The 15,220-nt window shown below is 39.4% G+C and overlaps 2 protein-coding genes across 10 annotated transcripts in view; both read right to left on the bottom strand.

Moving 5' to 3' along the window:
* rasgrp3 (RAS guanyl releasing protein 3 (calcium and DAG-regulated)) overlaps positions 1-4,401 on the bottom strand; it is a 60,085-nt gene extending 55,684 nt beyond the window's left edge. For 3 of the 5 annotated variants that reach the window (XM_086181273.1, XM_086181270.1, XM_086181274.1), the window contains exon 1: positions 4,235-4,401. The gene's annotated coding sequence lies outside the window, so the exon portion shown is untranslated. Of the gene's footprint in view, positions 1-1,798; positions 2,033-4,234 lie in introns of those variants that run through there. The other 2 variants (XM_086181271.1, XM_086181272.1) reach the window with 1 other exon arrangement.
* Positions 4,402-8,935: 4,534 nt separating this feature from the next.
* ltbp1 (latent transforming growth factor beta binding protein 1) overlaps positions 8,936-15,220 on the bottom strand; it is a 133,864-nt gene continuing 127,579 nt past the window's right edge. For all 5 annotated transcript variants that reach the window (XM_086179748.1, XM_086179749.1, XM_086179750.1 and 2 more), the window contains 2 exons: positions 13,504-13,653; positions 8,936-13,421 (listed from right to left, as the gene is read on the bottom strand). In XM_086179748.1, the coding sequence (XP_086035874.1) occupies positions 13,249-13,421; positions 13,504-13,653 (323 nt within the window). In that variant the 3' untranslated portion in view covers positions 8,936-13,248. The remainder of the gene's footprint in view (positions 13,422-13,503; positions 13,654-15,220) is intronic.

Raw genomic sequence — 15,220 nt, 5'->3', positions numbered from 1 at the left:
CTGCAATATATTGAGAACAAAATGTAAGAACAGTCAATGGAAAACAAAATTACAAATTCCACCAAGAACGGGTTTCAAAATAACCACAAAAACCACAGTAAAATATCAAAATAACTGGCTGATCCAACATGTGTGATTTCCATCATAAGAACTCATAACTTTGCTCAGTGGTGTGTCCGTAGTCACTCACAGCAACATCTGAGTGTGCGCCAGATGAGATGGTGGGTATTGTTTTCTAATCTACGCCACCAATCCTACCTCTGGCTGGTGCTAGCAGAGGTCTTACGTCATCACTACTTGTTTGAACAAAACACACAATATATACAACAAATAATAACAATAAAATGTAAAATGATCTCACAAAAAGCATGCGCTTAAACACCATTAAGCAACTTCACCATAGTGGTCAGAACACCCCACCCCAAAACATCCACTACTGAGGCGCCATTTCTTTTGTATACAGCTGATCATGTTGAAGCAGGTTGTCATGGTGACTGCTACATTTCAACATATGAGAACACGAAGAGATTGCAGAGGAGGAAAATTACGATGAGTGTAGTAGGCAGTGTCCTGCAGGCCGAGTCCAATAAACTGTTAACCACGGGGCATTATGTCCATACTACATACCCCTTACAGTATTGTTGCTTTCATGCCCCCTACGCTAAACCGCTATTTGTGTGTGACACAATTTTCTGTGGTCATAGGAAAACCCAGCAAATGTCCAAATGACTTCAATGACAGGAGGTAAGAAATCATTTCTTCTGTATTTCTTCCTCTGTTTAGGGTAACAATGTGATTTTCCACCAGGGATTAACAATATGGTCTTTTTCCCTATTCTAAAATTCAGTTTGTGTTGTGAGAAGTCATTTCCACAAGGGACAACATTCCTTAGAGGCCGGTGGAGGTGGAGTGGCTGAGTAGTTTAAAACCTGAGAGAGTTTAAAATATTAAATATGGGTCCCCTACCAAACATTGTGGGGTCCTGCAGTATCTATCACACTAGACTGTTAACAGTTACTTTGAACTAAATAATGTCAGTAGCTTTTCACTTTCTCCATTAAATTGTTAACAATTATTTCTCATGATAAATGTTACTCTGGTCTTATTAGACCAGGTAGGATTTCATTTATCTCTAGAATGATATGTACTATCTTTGCAGTGAAATAGAGAGGGAAGCGGTGATCCAGCAGCAGCAAGTTATAATTATTCATTAATCACAGAAGTAAGTGAGCTCTGGTTCAAACCAACTTCAGCAGCCAGGTGATTTGAAGGGTTTCATAAATTCATAGAGAGTCATATTACCATTGGTATATTCTGAGCAGTTACTTAGGTGACAACCAATGAAATAATTATGCAAACGACATGCTGCCCGTGTCTGCTGCTGCTCTTTATCAAAGCATGCAACTCAAATGGACTGCACACTGACGAAGGAGCTTTGGCAGTACCAGGAAGCAGCCACTAAAATCAAAGAGTTTCGGTGACTAGCTATTTCTTGCCATAGAAAATAACATATCTTATTGAGTAGCATTAACCCACAAGAACCTGGACCCATTCTATTGAATAAACCAAATACTGTAACACATGGAATATATTTACCTTTGTTTATTTTTCTAAATCATAAATCCCAGTTAATTATTATTATAATAACTTTAATAATGACTATTACTGTTTATATCTATTCCTGGGTGATATCAAAGCATTGTTTGGAAATCATGTCTTGCTATGAAAAGATCCTCCTACGCTTTACAACCTGCCACAGTAAACAACATATTGAAAATTGAACAACATACGTACATACCTCATCTGTGTCTCGATCCACTTTTTGCGCATCAACTTAAATCCACATCAAAACAAATCCAGCTGAATCCACAGAATTGCTAATAAACCTAGCATAGCCCTCAAGTCATGGACCTTTCAACAGATGAGCGTCAATGCTCTCTGAGCCATTCACTGCTGCTACACATTTAGTCAGCACTGAGCCCAGTGAGTTGTTTGACTAAATGACCAGTAGACTTCCTTCTATTCTTTCCCAATTTGGTTTCCTGCCTGTGTTGCTTGGTTTCCCTGCACTGAGCTAAATATAGGGAGCACGCAAGGTAAAGAGCAGAGCAGGAAATGTATCACAATATGTTTGTGCGTACGTCAGTGTTTGTCTCTGAGCGTCTTCCTGTCTCCAATCAAAGCAATGTTCATGATTATCCAGTAAATGCCATCTGAGATGAATGGTTTCAAATTGGCAAAGTTGAAGTGACGCATTTAAAAAAAAGTTATTCTGCCCAGCTACTTCATAAGAAGTATGTATGTGTGTGGATGTGTGCGTGCGTGTGCATGTGTGCATACGCCTGCATTGTTACTTTGTGCTTGTGTGTGAGGTCAACCCATCCCATATTCCACTCCAGTGACGTTGTTCGCATTGTTTTGTCTCTCTGGGATTCTAAAAATGTCTGCCTAAACAAAAACACTGGCTACACATCCTGCTGCCTGGCTGAACAAAAATAATTCAACTCTCACACACATTTACAGTGAGCTAGTATGTGGTTGTTACTCAAGGTGTGCTGGTTTGGTTTTGAACGGGCAAATGGAGTGAAAACGGATTCCAATTAAATGATTACCAGAAAGGTAAATCATCCGTTGTAACTGTTGTTCTCATGAAAGAAAACAGATGTCAAATGCAATTCTGCACATCTAGACTTTTGTGCTAATCATAAATAAACATTTCTACAGTGTTAAATTATTCTTTGTTTCCAAGACTCATAGGTCCATGTGCAATGATAGCAACAGCATCTTCTGTAGTGGGTAATAAAATCAATACAATACATGGCAATTTTTTTCAGGATTCTGTATAGATATCTATGATCGATACATTAAAAAAAACTTCTCTGACTCTGTAGATGTTGCTGCATGACTAGTTACTTTCTATCACCTCCACGCGCCTGTCACTATTTCATTCAGAAGATAAAATGTCATGGCGGAACATATTAAAACAGCCGCTTTAAAGGCGAGGTTTGAGTGCACTTTGGTTTTTAAGAGAAACAAGGGAGAGAAGCTTTCCTTTTGACATTCTCTATTTTGATACCTTCAGTAAATCACGAGTATCCTCATATGTACTGTATTATATCATATTGCTATCATGATAAAATTGTGCCATGCTTCATATACTGCTTTGAGGTCCTGGCTAATACCAGGTCCTAATCTCCACTTCGTCAAGGAATTTTCTTTAATAGGTCAATTAAGTTAGTGCAAAATATATCAAAATTAATTGACAAAATACCACTGGGCAATGCCATGTGAGTGGTGCTACACAAGTGCTGAATTCACTTGACGCAAGCACTTTAAACATTGTTTGCTTGTTGTTTTGAAAGTAAGTTTAATGGGTGAATGTGCATCCAAGCTGGTGAGCCAGAAAAAAGTTCCACTTTCCCAAGATTAAACAGCTCACACACTGCAGGGCTCCTGACGTTCAACAGAATTGAACTGAATTTATTTCACTGAGGTGACGTTTAAAGCATCATTGTTAATTTATTCACAGGATAACTTGTGTTTATTTGTCTTACTTACATGCTTGTACTTGTGTTCCTGATATGGGTCCATAACATCATGTCGAGATGCACACAGCTCAGTGATTTTCATAGCTGTCTCAACTGAGTCCATCTGATTGATAATGCAATTTAGCTGTGATTTTATTGAATCAAACAGATCAAAGAATTTTCTGAAGTGACCATTTCACAATTCCTGCAAAAAGATAACCGTATATTCAACCTTTTCCCTGTGGGAAGAATTAGCTACAACACAAAAAAGCCTAATAGTCTCCCTTTTATCTCTGTTTTTTCTCTGAGGGAAATGTCTTGCTCTCTAGCTGCTAAATGGCATTCACTGTCTCTTTGCAGTTTGGTGCTGAGCAGATTGAGTACAGTGGCTTTTTACAACATTTTCTTGGAAAATATCTGCCTGCTGCGGCCACGAACCACGCTATGAGAGCCATCAGAGTCAACCAGTAGAGAGAATTTGCAGCCAAAGAGATAAACAGTGAGCTGAAAGACACTATAAAGTCCCATGAATGTGAGTCACTCAGAATAATCTATAGAGGTGATCACTACAAGATGACAGAGAGGGCCTGAATTTTGCTTTAAAGTTGGCAACCACCTACCAGGTTGTGTCTAAACCCACAGTGATGCTGCTTATGGTCAAACTTCAACAAGAGTAAATAAAGCTACAGTGTTTAGGAGTCACTTACCTCTCTGTGATCCACACAAACATTACTGCCAGCTGACCTCTGTCATGAAAATCCTAATCCTGTATCATCACTGCTCATAGGTAAAGTCACTGATCCATGAAAAACCAACTTTAAATGCTGGTGTGAACTCTGTCTGTCCAATAACTTCCACAAACACTCTCCCTCTGTCTTTCACACACACACACACACACACACACACACACACACACACACACACACACACACACACACACACAAAGGCTCTGCCTATTAATAGATTCAGAGTTTACTGGAAACAAAGGTTGGTGTGCAGGACAGCTCTGCAAATATCAGAGCTGGAGCCAACCGACCTCCAGAAGGGAGGAGACCAACACAACCAAATCTACAGCGAAGATGTTTTTTCAAATGTTGGTCCTAGAATACAGACATTGTGAATATTGGCTTTTGCCATAGCATAGAACAATAAACTAATCATCTTTAAATAAATTGCTGGCTATATATAGCAATCAGGTCCACTTGAATGAGTTATACTGTTTGTTCTCCCATTAAAAAGCCATGTTACATTCAGCTAAATGACAGATTATGCTGACAATTCTTTATACCACTGCTCTCCTCTATTTTTCCTCTCTCTTAATTACCTCAGGTTACAGCAGGTACATGTTTTAGATTGCTTGTGACTTCTTCAGGATTCACTGATGTGTTTTTATACATTACATCCACCTTTCAGAAGACAGATGTCACATTCCCTAAATAATATGCAACAAAACCAAAAAAATCTGTAGACTGCAGTAGGGCTGCAACGATTACTTGAGTAACTCGAGTACCTCGAGTACAAACAATGATTGAGACAAATTCTTTCCCTCGAGGCTTCGTTTAATTAACCTCACGTGATGATATCATAACGAGAGAGAGAAACCGATGAGGTGCGCGTTTGTGTCACCCAGACTGTTGTGACTGACGGACACGTCCAAGCAATGCCGGACGGGTTGTTTTGGACACCAACAAATTGATTTATTTGTTTAAAAACAAAAAAGTATAATTCGTTAAAGTACTCGATTACTCGAAGAAATAAACAGAAACAGAATACTCGATTCCAAAAATACTCGATTGTTGCAGCTCTAGACTGCAGTAATCATGCCCTGCTGAACCTTTGACTCAAGAAATGTGTCGCGTTTCCTGATGAAAATGTATCCTCTCTGCCATATTCAACTGTATCCCCGTTTACAGGCAACATGTAAAAAAATCCACTGAGCTTTTATGCTGATAGTCTGAAAGAGTGTGTGAAAAGGGAAGGCCAACATCCAGAAATGGTCATGTAAGACTGGTGTCCTAAAACTACATTCACACAGTAAAACAGTTGGAGCTGAGAGAGATTGCATAACCACCATGCAGAATTTAATTCTCAGACTTGAGTGTGACCTGTGAATCATTTAATGTTACCGAGTGATGTTGGTTCACTCTTAGTTGTGCTTGTTACTGACAAACACACATGCTATTAATACCTTGCACACAGAAAGCGATGATAAGAATGGCTGATGACCTTGTGGGCAGCATGTGCACAGACAAAAACACACACACACACATAGAAGGAGAGGGGAACACTGTGTTCCCCTTCTCTGCTGACAGCTGACATTGGGTTGAGTTGGGTGTTTTTCAGGTATATTTTAATCTGTATCCTGGCTGATGTGAAAATGTCTGCTCAAAAAAGCTGCTCTGCAAGGGCCTGCGACTCCATTCTTTACATGCCTCTAAGCATTGTTTTCGGTTATTAATTAGGTTGTAGCTGTATATTGATTTTATGCTCCATTCTTACCTTGTTGGTGAGATCAAATGCTGTAAAGATGTCCCCATTTGACCACCCATGGTTCTCACTGTTACATTAGCTAGTGCTGTCCTGTAGCTACAACCTTGACAGCTGAGTGAAAGGTAATGGAAGTGCATCCAACCATGATCGCAAACGAGAGAAATCTGTGTAAAATGGCTCTATGATTGAAAAAGCATAAATAACATGAAGGTAAAACCTCTAATCATTTTAAGTATTTTGAGTTGACAAGCTAATTATCTTGTTATCACAAGGTAACACAGCTTATTTTCCCATGATAACAGGCCCATTTATCCTCAGAAACCTGCTTTTGTTTTCTTGAAGATAGATTAACCCTTTATCTCGAGAAAATCCATCCATCCATCCATTTTCTTCCACTTATCCTGTTAAGGGTCACAGGGGGGCTGGAGCCTATCCCAGCAGCTTTCAGGGTTCAGCCTGAATGGGTCGCCAGTCCATCTCAAGGCCAACACATAGAGACAGACAACCATTCACACTCACATTCATACCTACGGTCAATTTAGAGTGTCCAACCAGCCTAGTCCAGCATGTCTTTGGGCTGAGGGAGGAAGCCGGAGTACTCGGAGAGAACCCACGCAGGAACAGGGAGAACATGCAGACTCCACACAGACAGATCCCTATGCTCGAGCCGGGGTTTGAACCCAGAACCTTCTTGCTGTGAGGCGACAGTGGTAACCACTGCACCACCGTGCTGTCTTCTTGAGAAAAATATACTTTCTTATTTTGATAAAACAAGACAATTTAAGCACGGTGGTACAGTGGTCAGCACCGTCGCCTCACAGCAAGAAGGTTCCGGGTTTGAGCCCCGGCTCGAGCACAGGATCTTTCTGTGTGGAGTCTGCATGTTCTCCCCATGCCTGTGTGGGTTCTCTCTGGTACTCCAGCTTCCTCTCACAGTCCAAAGACATGTAAATTGGGTACTAGGCTGATTGATACTCTAAATAGACTGAAGGTGTGACTGTGAGTGTGAATAGTTGTCTGTCAATATGTGTTGACCCTGCGATAGACTGGTGATCCGTCCAGGGTGAACCCCGCCTCTTGCCTGAAAGCTGCTGGGATAGGCTCCATATGGAGTTAAAATCATGCCAAAACCTCACAAAGACACAAAACATGTTTTACTCACACCCAATGATTCACAAATGCAACATGTTTTACACATAGGAAGAAACATATTTCTTCAATTCCCCAAAAAAATATCCTTCAAGTACAAACTAAAATGTTTCAAGTACAAAAAAAATCCCTCAAGTACAAAAAACAATTCTACAGCTACGAAAAATTGTCACGTGGCTTTTGGCACTAATGTTCCGTCTTGCAGATCCACTCGTTTTGTGTGTTTGTGAGTGTTTGGCATGATTTTTAACTCCATAATTCCATCGCCATGCAACCCTTAACAAACTTAACTTATCAAAATTATTACTTTTTTTACTCCCTTATATTGGAATTGGTTTCTATCACCAAAATCCTGTTCAAGCTGGGCTCTTAACTTTAAACGAAGTGGCTCCATTTCCCTGCCGATGTGGTGGATGAATCACTGACCTTTCTTTCCAGGAAAGTTGGTGGATCTTTGTCTACACTTTGAATTGACTAAAAGCCACTGAAAATAACAACAAATACTCAGCAGAATGAAGACAAATTGGCACTGTCCTAAAGGTTTGCTAAAGGTCATAACAACACTGTAGTGTGACATCATGGCTGCAGCTAACCCAAAGGAAAACAAGATCATGTATCATCTAAAATTAGTTTTTTTGTGGATATCAGATCGTTTTTTTTTACCTTTTGTTTCCACGCTTACTTACTTACTTACTAATAGTAAATACATTGAAAAAAGCATCAAAACACAACTTTTTGACATCATTCCTTAAACAATGACTTCAAACGAACACATTTCTTCTTTGCACTTTGTTTGAAATTCTGACACGTCTCACAAATAACAAGTTTCGGACCTGTGTGATGCTGTTTGTGTACTTAAAGCATTATTTGGCGACATTTTGATCTGAAGTCCAGTTTAGACCAAAGATATGCAATTAAACTAGACAAAACTTGCAACTGCTTGCAACGCACTGGTTTAAAACTTGATAGGTTACATGCTGCAATTTTCTCTGCAACTGCCTTGTCCTTTTGGTAAAAAATAATCTTAAAAGAAACAACATTTTGATCCTCTCATACCTGTGCCAAGGCTGCATTATTGCAGAAAAATAGACCATCAGTGTAAAAAAGCAAGCCATAATAGCAGCCCCAATTGACCGACTTGTGAAATAATCATTGTTAATGGAAGCCCTCTGTAGCCCCATGTGTGTGTGTGTGTGTGTGTGTGTGTGTGTGTGTGTGTGTGTGTGTGTCAGCCATTCGATTTCAATCTCCTTGTATGCTGATTTTGATCTCCTTATATGCTGAATTTTTTTTTTTTTACAATATCACAAGTACTACAAAAAAGGAAGCTCTTACAGAACATGCAAATTTCAATGAACTGGTACTCTTTTGAGGGAAAAACAATGACCCAATAAAAACTGCTTGACCTTTTCTTTCTGTTCACTTCGTCTCATTGATTGAGACTGTAAAAAGTAAGAGTTCATTTTATTGCAGTGTTTTTTTCCCCCTAAATATTTCCAATATTTATTGGCTCATGAAAAATGTTCTATCAAACAAATTATGAGAAAAATCTACTGTTTTTGATATGTGACATTTAATTGTGCACTATGACATTAACAAAACATGTTTGAGTTCTCCCTTCTTCTCACCATTGTGCTGCTATCATAGAGACTCTGGACTTTAAATTGCTGTCAGAAGAAACCCCGTCAGTGAGAAATGTGACAGGAGCAAAAACAAACCCAACCAGAAGCTGATTCAGAGGAATAAAAAGAGACAGTCAATTCAATGTAAACATTACACTTTGTGTTTTATTACCAAGGGGTTTAATGTACATTGTAATATGAATTCATAGAAAAAGCTATTTATTCATGTACAAATTACAAATACATCAGCTGTTTTCTCCACTCTTTTGTTTAAATGTACACAAGTTTCTTCTCTCCCCCCTCGCTGTCCCCTAGCAGCTTTGCAACCTGGCAAGACTTTGCAGTGAAAAACAGAGAAGTATGTAAAATAAGACAGTGAATTTCAGTCTCTGAGGTGGAGGAAAATGGAGGGAATACCAAGTAACAAGGAAAGTCTTTAACTTTGACAACAAGTGGATGAAATTTAACCACTCAAGACAAAATCTTACTAGACATTCAAAAAACTTCACATGAGCTCATTCTTTTGGTGCATCAAGATGGTCCTGCATTATTTGGTGTTGCTGTGGTGTAGAAACAAGCTTGTATTTAGAGGGAGAGCGATGGAGGAAGAGAGGGAGCCGACAGCTGGCCTCTTCACAGAATTAAATATCCACAATCAGTTTGACTGGGTAGCAAATACACCTGGATCCCCCAGCACATGTCCATAGGGTTTGTCAACATGTTACATGGATAAAATGACCTCTGAACACGCACATAAAACTCCTTTTAAAAACAGTAAGAAACAAACTTTTAAAAGCAACAGACAAAACATAAATTTTATACAATTCTGTGTTGTTGTTCCCCACTTAGGCACCACATATTAGATTAAGTAGAATCTTCATCTCAAGTAAAGTACTGTTTATTTCATTTCGTGTGTCTGATACAGTGCAGAGTACATGGGCTTTAATTAAGAAAGCGTGTGGGTGTGTATGTGTGTGTGTGTGTGTGTGTGTGTATGCATGTGTGTGTGTGTCTGTGTGTTGTATTTCTGTACTTTTAAGGACCAAACATCCTCTCAGGGATCTAGAAGGTGAAAGATACACTGCTGAAAATAAACAAGGAAAAGATTAGCTTCACTTGCTGTGCTTCGATTTAACTATGACTGTCATCTTGAACTGAACCAACGATAGAATGATTTAAATGCAACTTCTCTGTGACATCTGAGACCCAATCGAATACTGTGCTAAGACAGGTGTATGGTAGAAATGCATACATGAAATGCATATATAGAAGAAAGAGAAAGAACAAAATTGAACTTGGAGATAAACTGGCTTACTCTGGATATACAGTATCTCACCACTTGGATAATTCATGTAATTCATTATTGACTCTGTTCATGTTTCCATCAGAGGGAGGGAATTTTTCCTTTTGCCACATTATCTGGTCAATTTAATGATTTGTCCAGTATTTTGATTAGTTGTACTTGTTGTACGCACATTTTAATAAAAATCAATATTAGCATGTACCAACTATCATTAACTCAAAGGACTTCTGTGCTGAAGACCAGCCTAATAGATCTTCTAGCACAGCTTTAGATTTAATTTGACTGTTGTCAGAACTGCCTACCTACATACACAGTTTCCTACCCATATACAGTGTGAAGCTAATTGATTTAATATGGATTTGGAAACCAAGTCTGAATGATTAAGTACCTGCAGTGATTCCCCCACAGCAGAAGTGAGACATGCGACCCCTCATTAAGACACAAGGGACAGCATACACATGTTGATTTCTTGTACGTAGCGTCAACAGGAAATGATCAAATCTGTATGAATATCTATCAAACTAGCTTTAGAATTAAAGTTTTAGTATCAACTTCTTCACACCTGCGGATGATGGTGTCACTCACGTATCAGCTGTGTTTCCTATCACACCAACATCCAAACCAACCATCTTAAAGGAGGGGTAGGCTCCCAGATTTCTATGTACTTTGTTATAATCCCTGAATTCGTCATGATATCTCAATGGCAATCAATAAACTATGATGTTTAAAAAAGGAAGCAGCAAAATCCCTAATACACATCAACACCGTCAAAAGACGGAGACCAGGATGCCTAAAGCGGGCATCAACGCCTTGTTGGATCGGTGTTGGGTGAGCAGTGTCGAGGAGGACCAGCATGGAGCCAGAAGAAAACACAGCAAAAAGAAAAAGGCTTTTTGTAGAACTAACAATAGATAAGAGGGAGAAGGATTAAAGGCTCGGTGCAACACAAGTGATTCGTGGGGATTCATTTGCTTACTGGAGGAGTCTAAATGAATCAAAAGGTTGAGCTTGGATGCACAAATAGCAGCCTTTCTTTTGGACAGGTAAGTAACCCATTTGCCGACTTTGCTAGCTAGCTATGGAGGCTATATTTGTGGTAATTCATTGTCAGTGTAGGTTGTGAACTAAAACAAAACGCTATGTAACTGATGCTGATCTATTCAGTGACATACTTTGCTTCCGGGAAAGGCAAGCGGGAGCGAGGAGGGAGGGTAGATGATCAGAGTATGATTCAAAAAAACATTTATACAGATTTATGCCGTATTGTTTGTTTATCGTGTTTCTTTTTTGAATTAAAAAAAAAGTTAAAGAATACGTTAAACAAAGAAACAAAAAAAGCCCAAAAAAAAGGTGGCAGAGGTGGCCCTCCTTTAAGCCAATAAGCTCTTTCACATGCCACAGCAAGGTAAATAACCCCTAAATGTAACAAGGCCATAATCAATGTTATTAATTACACCTGTGTTACCCTGCAATCTGGAAGGTCCTATAGAACATAGATGTAGAATGTAGTATGGAACTGGGACACTCTGCAAGAATAAAGGTTAAAAAAATGAACTACTGCAAGCATCATCTACCTGTAGTTTGTTTCTATTGACAGACATTTTCTCTGTTTACTTTTTCTTCAAGTGTGAGATGGAAAGGTTTATATTCATCATTTCAGTGTGTTCAATACAGAGGTACAATCAAATGTGAAACTGGGTGTTTTTATATGATATTTACAGAGGAGTTTCATGCTGGAATTATTTAATCCATCCACACAAAACTCTAGTAGTCGGCTGTACCAACAGAGCTGATATGAAAACACACATCAACAACATAAAAAAAATACTGACATTATATGAGGCTGAGTTAATGTTTGTTGACTTGATTCACTGGCTGACTCGTGAGAGTGATTTCTCTTATCGACAGCTTCCATTGCATGGTCAACAAGTTTAGTCTTACAAGGTGGTACACGCCCCAAAGTCTAGATCCACAGAGGTTCTTTTCAACAGCCCTAGATTGACCTACGGCTGTAGGCCTGCTGTGTCAGGGGCCTAACATGGAACATGCACTAGGATTGGGTGTGGTTGCTGCAACTGACATAGTCTGGAGCAGCCAAAAGCTTTCCAAAGCAACTTGTATTCATTATTTCAAGCAATGGGGTGAAATTAGTCATCACATGCTTACATAATAATTTAATGATTTAAATCTACATTTAAGATAGCATTAACATGGTTTGATTTGTTAGTTTCCATTAAACTACAAAACAGTAATACTCAAACTTAGATATGTGTGCTTACAAGCGCAAATATGTGGTGAGATAAATGAGACCATGATTCTGAGACTGTAACAATAACTTCCTGTGTACTTTTTTTTTCATGCAACCAAGCGACCTATCGATACTTGACCAACTACAACTTTCACGACCTCCATAGGTTTTTTTGGTTGGAGTTCTGAACTAAAAATGTTTGAATCCACCATGAATATTCCAGATTGCAAGACAGGTAAATAGTGCACTGTGGATCCATAATTACTTCAGCGGGGTGATTTTGTCTGACATAGACTGTGACAGACGTCTTTAGCACGCAAGGGTGGAACCTAACTTTTCACCCTACTGTGGGAGGAACACAATGTTTGACTATTTCTTAAGGACATTAAGAAACAAAACTAATTTGGGCAATTTTTACTTAAAATCTTTATAAAATGGGCCTTATCAATAAGAGTTTATTTTAAAATACTCAGGCTGGACAAACACTAAAAAGAAGATAATACATAGCTAATATATGAAAGAAAAGAAGTCCTGTGGGGATGGTAGAGTGGGGGTTAGGGGCGTGAAGTGAACCAGACTGGTAGAAGGCAGATCAGCCGCTTAGTCCAGATTAGAGCTCGGATTCATTAAAGGTGTTGTTTGTGAAGATTTAATTTAGATTTGGGGGAAAAGATTAAAATCAGATGCATGGTTTAATTTACAGTCCCTCATTTTTCCGTCCCTCACTGTTCTACAACAGTGTTGATGTGCAGCTGTGGGGTATTTTGGATGGTGTGGGGTCCTGAAGCCAAACCATGAGGATATTTTTAATGTTCAGCTATGACTGGAGTCTGTGGATGTCCTCACAAGTATAGAAATACAAGCTTGTGCGTGTGGTTTTAGAGTCTCTTGTTGCCCCCTAGTGTCCGCTCACTGTGCTTGTGTTGCTGTTTGGTGTGTCACTGCCTCCACACAGTAGTTCGGTTTGTCAGAAGCGTTGAATCCTGGCAGACACACACACTGGTAGGAACCAACTGTGTTGATGCATTTAGCATTTTTACACAGCGACATGCGGTTATTAAGTTCTGAGCACTCATCCACATCTGGGGATAAACAAGGAAAGATTCGATAAGAACTCCACTCTCAGAGATAGGATATTTAGGGGAAGTCTGACAGCTCTCTTACCAGTGCAGGCCATGCGTGACAGGTCCAGGGTGTATCCATCGAAGCAGTCGCATGTGTAACCCTCCTGAACCCGCACACACCGACCATTCTCACAGCCATTCAGTATCCCACACTCCTCTGCTTGCAAACCCTCGAATGCCTTGAATGGATCTGTTCAATCACAAGAAAGTATGTGTGTGTATGTGTGTGTGTTACTAAGAATGCAATTGTGAAATGAGAATAAGAAGTTTACATAGGTCCTTTATACTCAAAGTAAACAATGTGTGTTGTATGTGTAAGTATGTTGATCATAATTATTTCATGTCAGGAGAGAAGAATCAAACATGACAATGGGACTGTTTCACTTCATTTAAATAGTCAATCGTTTTGTTTTATGTTTACATATTTACATGTCTAAAGATTCTGGTTTAAGTCTGGCTTAAGGCAGGTGGAAGCTACGAATTAAGCTTTGTAAAAAACTGATTCAATTCATTTTGACATTTGATTAATAATTGGTTTTTAAAACTTGGCAATAGAGAATGACAGCTTCATAGCTGTGCCCTTACCAAGGAGCTTATAATGTCCTGTCTCAGGTGAAGCTTTCTTTTGACCAATAAAACTTTCAGACCAATATCAAATCTTCCATTTCTCTCCAAAATTCTGGAGAAAGCAGTTGCTAAACAGCTCTGTGACTTTCTCCATAGCAACAGCCTATTAGAGGATTTCCAGTCAGGGTTCAGGATTCATCATAGCACAGAAACAGCACTATTCAAAGTTACCAATGACCTCCTACTAGCATCAGATGAGGGACTGGTCTCTGTGCTGGTCTTATTAGATCTTAGTGCAGCTTTTGATACCATTGATCACCATATCCTTCTACGGAGACTGGAACATGTCATTGGCATTAAAGGAACTGCACTAAACTGGTTCAGGTCATATTTACTAGGTCGATCGCAGCTCGTACTAACTAATGATAAACCCTCGGAAACCACTGCAGTCACTTATGGTGTTCCACAAGGCTCTGTGCTTGGACCAATCCTCTTCACCCTTTATCTGCTTCCTCTTGGTCACACTTTTAGGAAACACTCAATTAATTTTCACTGTTATGCTGACGACACACAGCTGTACTTATCAATGCATCCTCATGAAATAAATCAGCTGACTAAACTGGAGGCCTGTCTACAGGAGATAAAAACTTGGATGACCCTTAATTTCCTATTATTAAACTCTGATGAAACTGAAGTCATTGTCCTGGGCCCAAAACATCTAAGAGACACCCTATCTAATGAGATAGGTACCCTGGAAGGAATTACCCTGGCCCCCAGCACGACCGTAAGGAACCTAGGAGTTCTTTTCGATCAGGATTTGTCCTTTAATGCCCACATTAAGCAAATTTGTAGAACTGCTTGCTTTCATTTACTAAACATTGCTAAGATCAGACACATCCTGTTTCAAAAGGATGCAGAAAAACTAGTCCATGCCTTTGTCACTTCCAGGCTGGATTACTGCAATTCCCTCCTATCAGGCTGCACTAGTAGGTCCCTAAAGACTCTCCAGCTGGTCCAAAATGCTGCTGCCCGCGTGTTGAAGAGAACTAGTAGAAGAGACCATGTCTCTCCTTTACTGGCTTCTCTGTATTGGCTCCCTGCCAAATTTAGAATAGAATTCAAAATTCTCCTTCTAACATACAAAGTCCTCAACAGTCAGGCTCCTTACTTGTGGTTCCTAGAGTTTCTAA

Source organism: Aulostomus chinensis, chromosome 16 (genome assembly GCF_037954235.1).
Source record: "Aulostomus chinensis isolate RoL2024-O1b breed Wild chromosome 16, RoL_Achi_v1.0, whole genome shotgun sequence".
NCBI lineage: Eukaryota > Metazoa > Chordata > Actinopteri > Syngnathiformes > Aulostomidae > Aulostomus > Aulostomus chinensis.
Note: the sequence above shows the minus strand (reverse complement) of the source record. Positions and strands in the feature narration are given on the sequence as shown.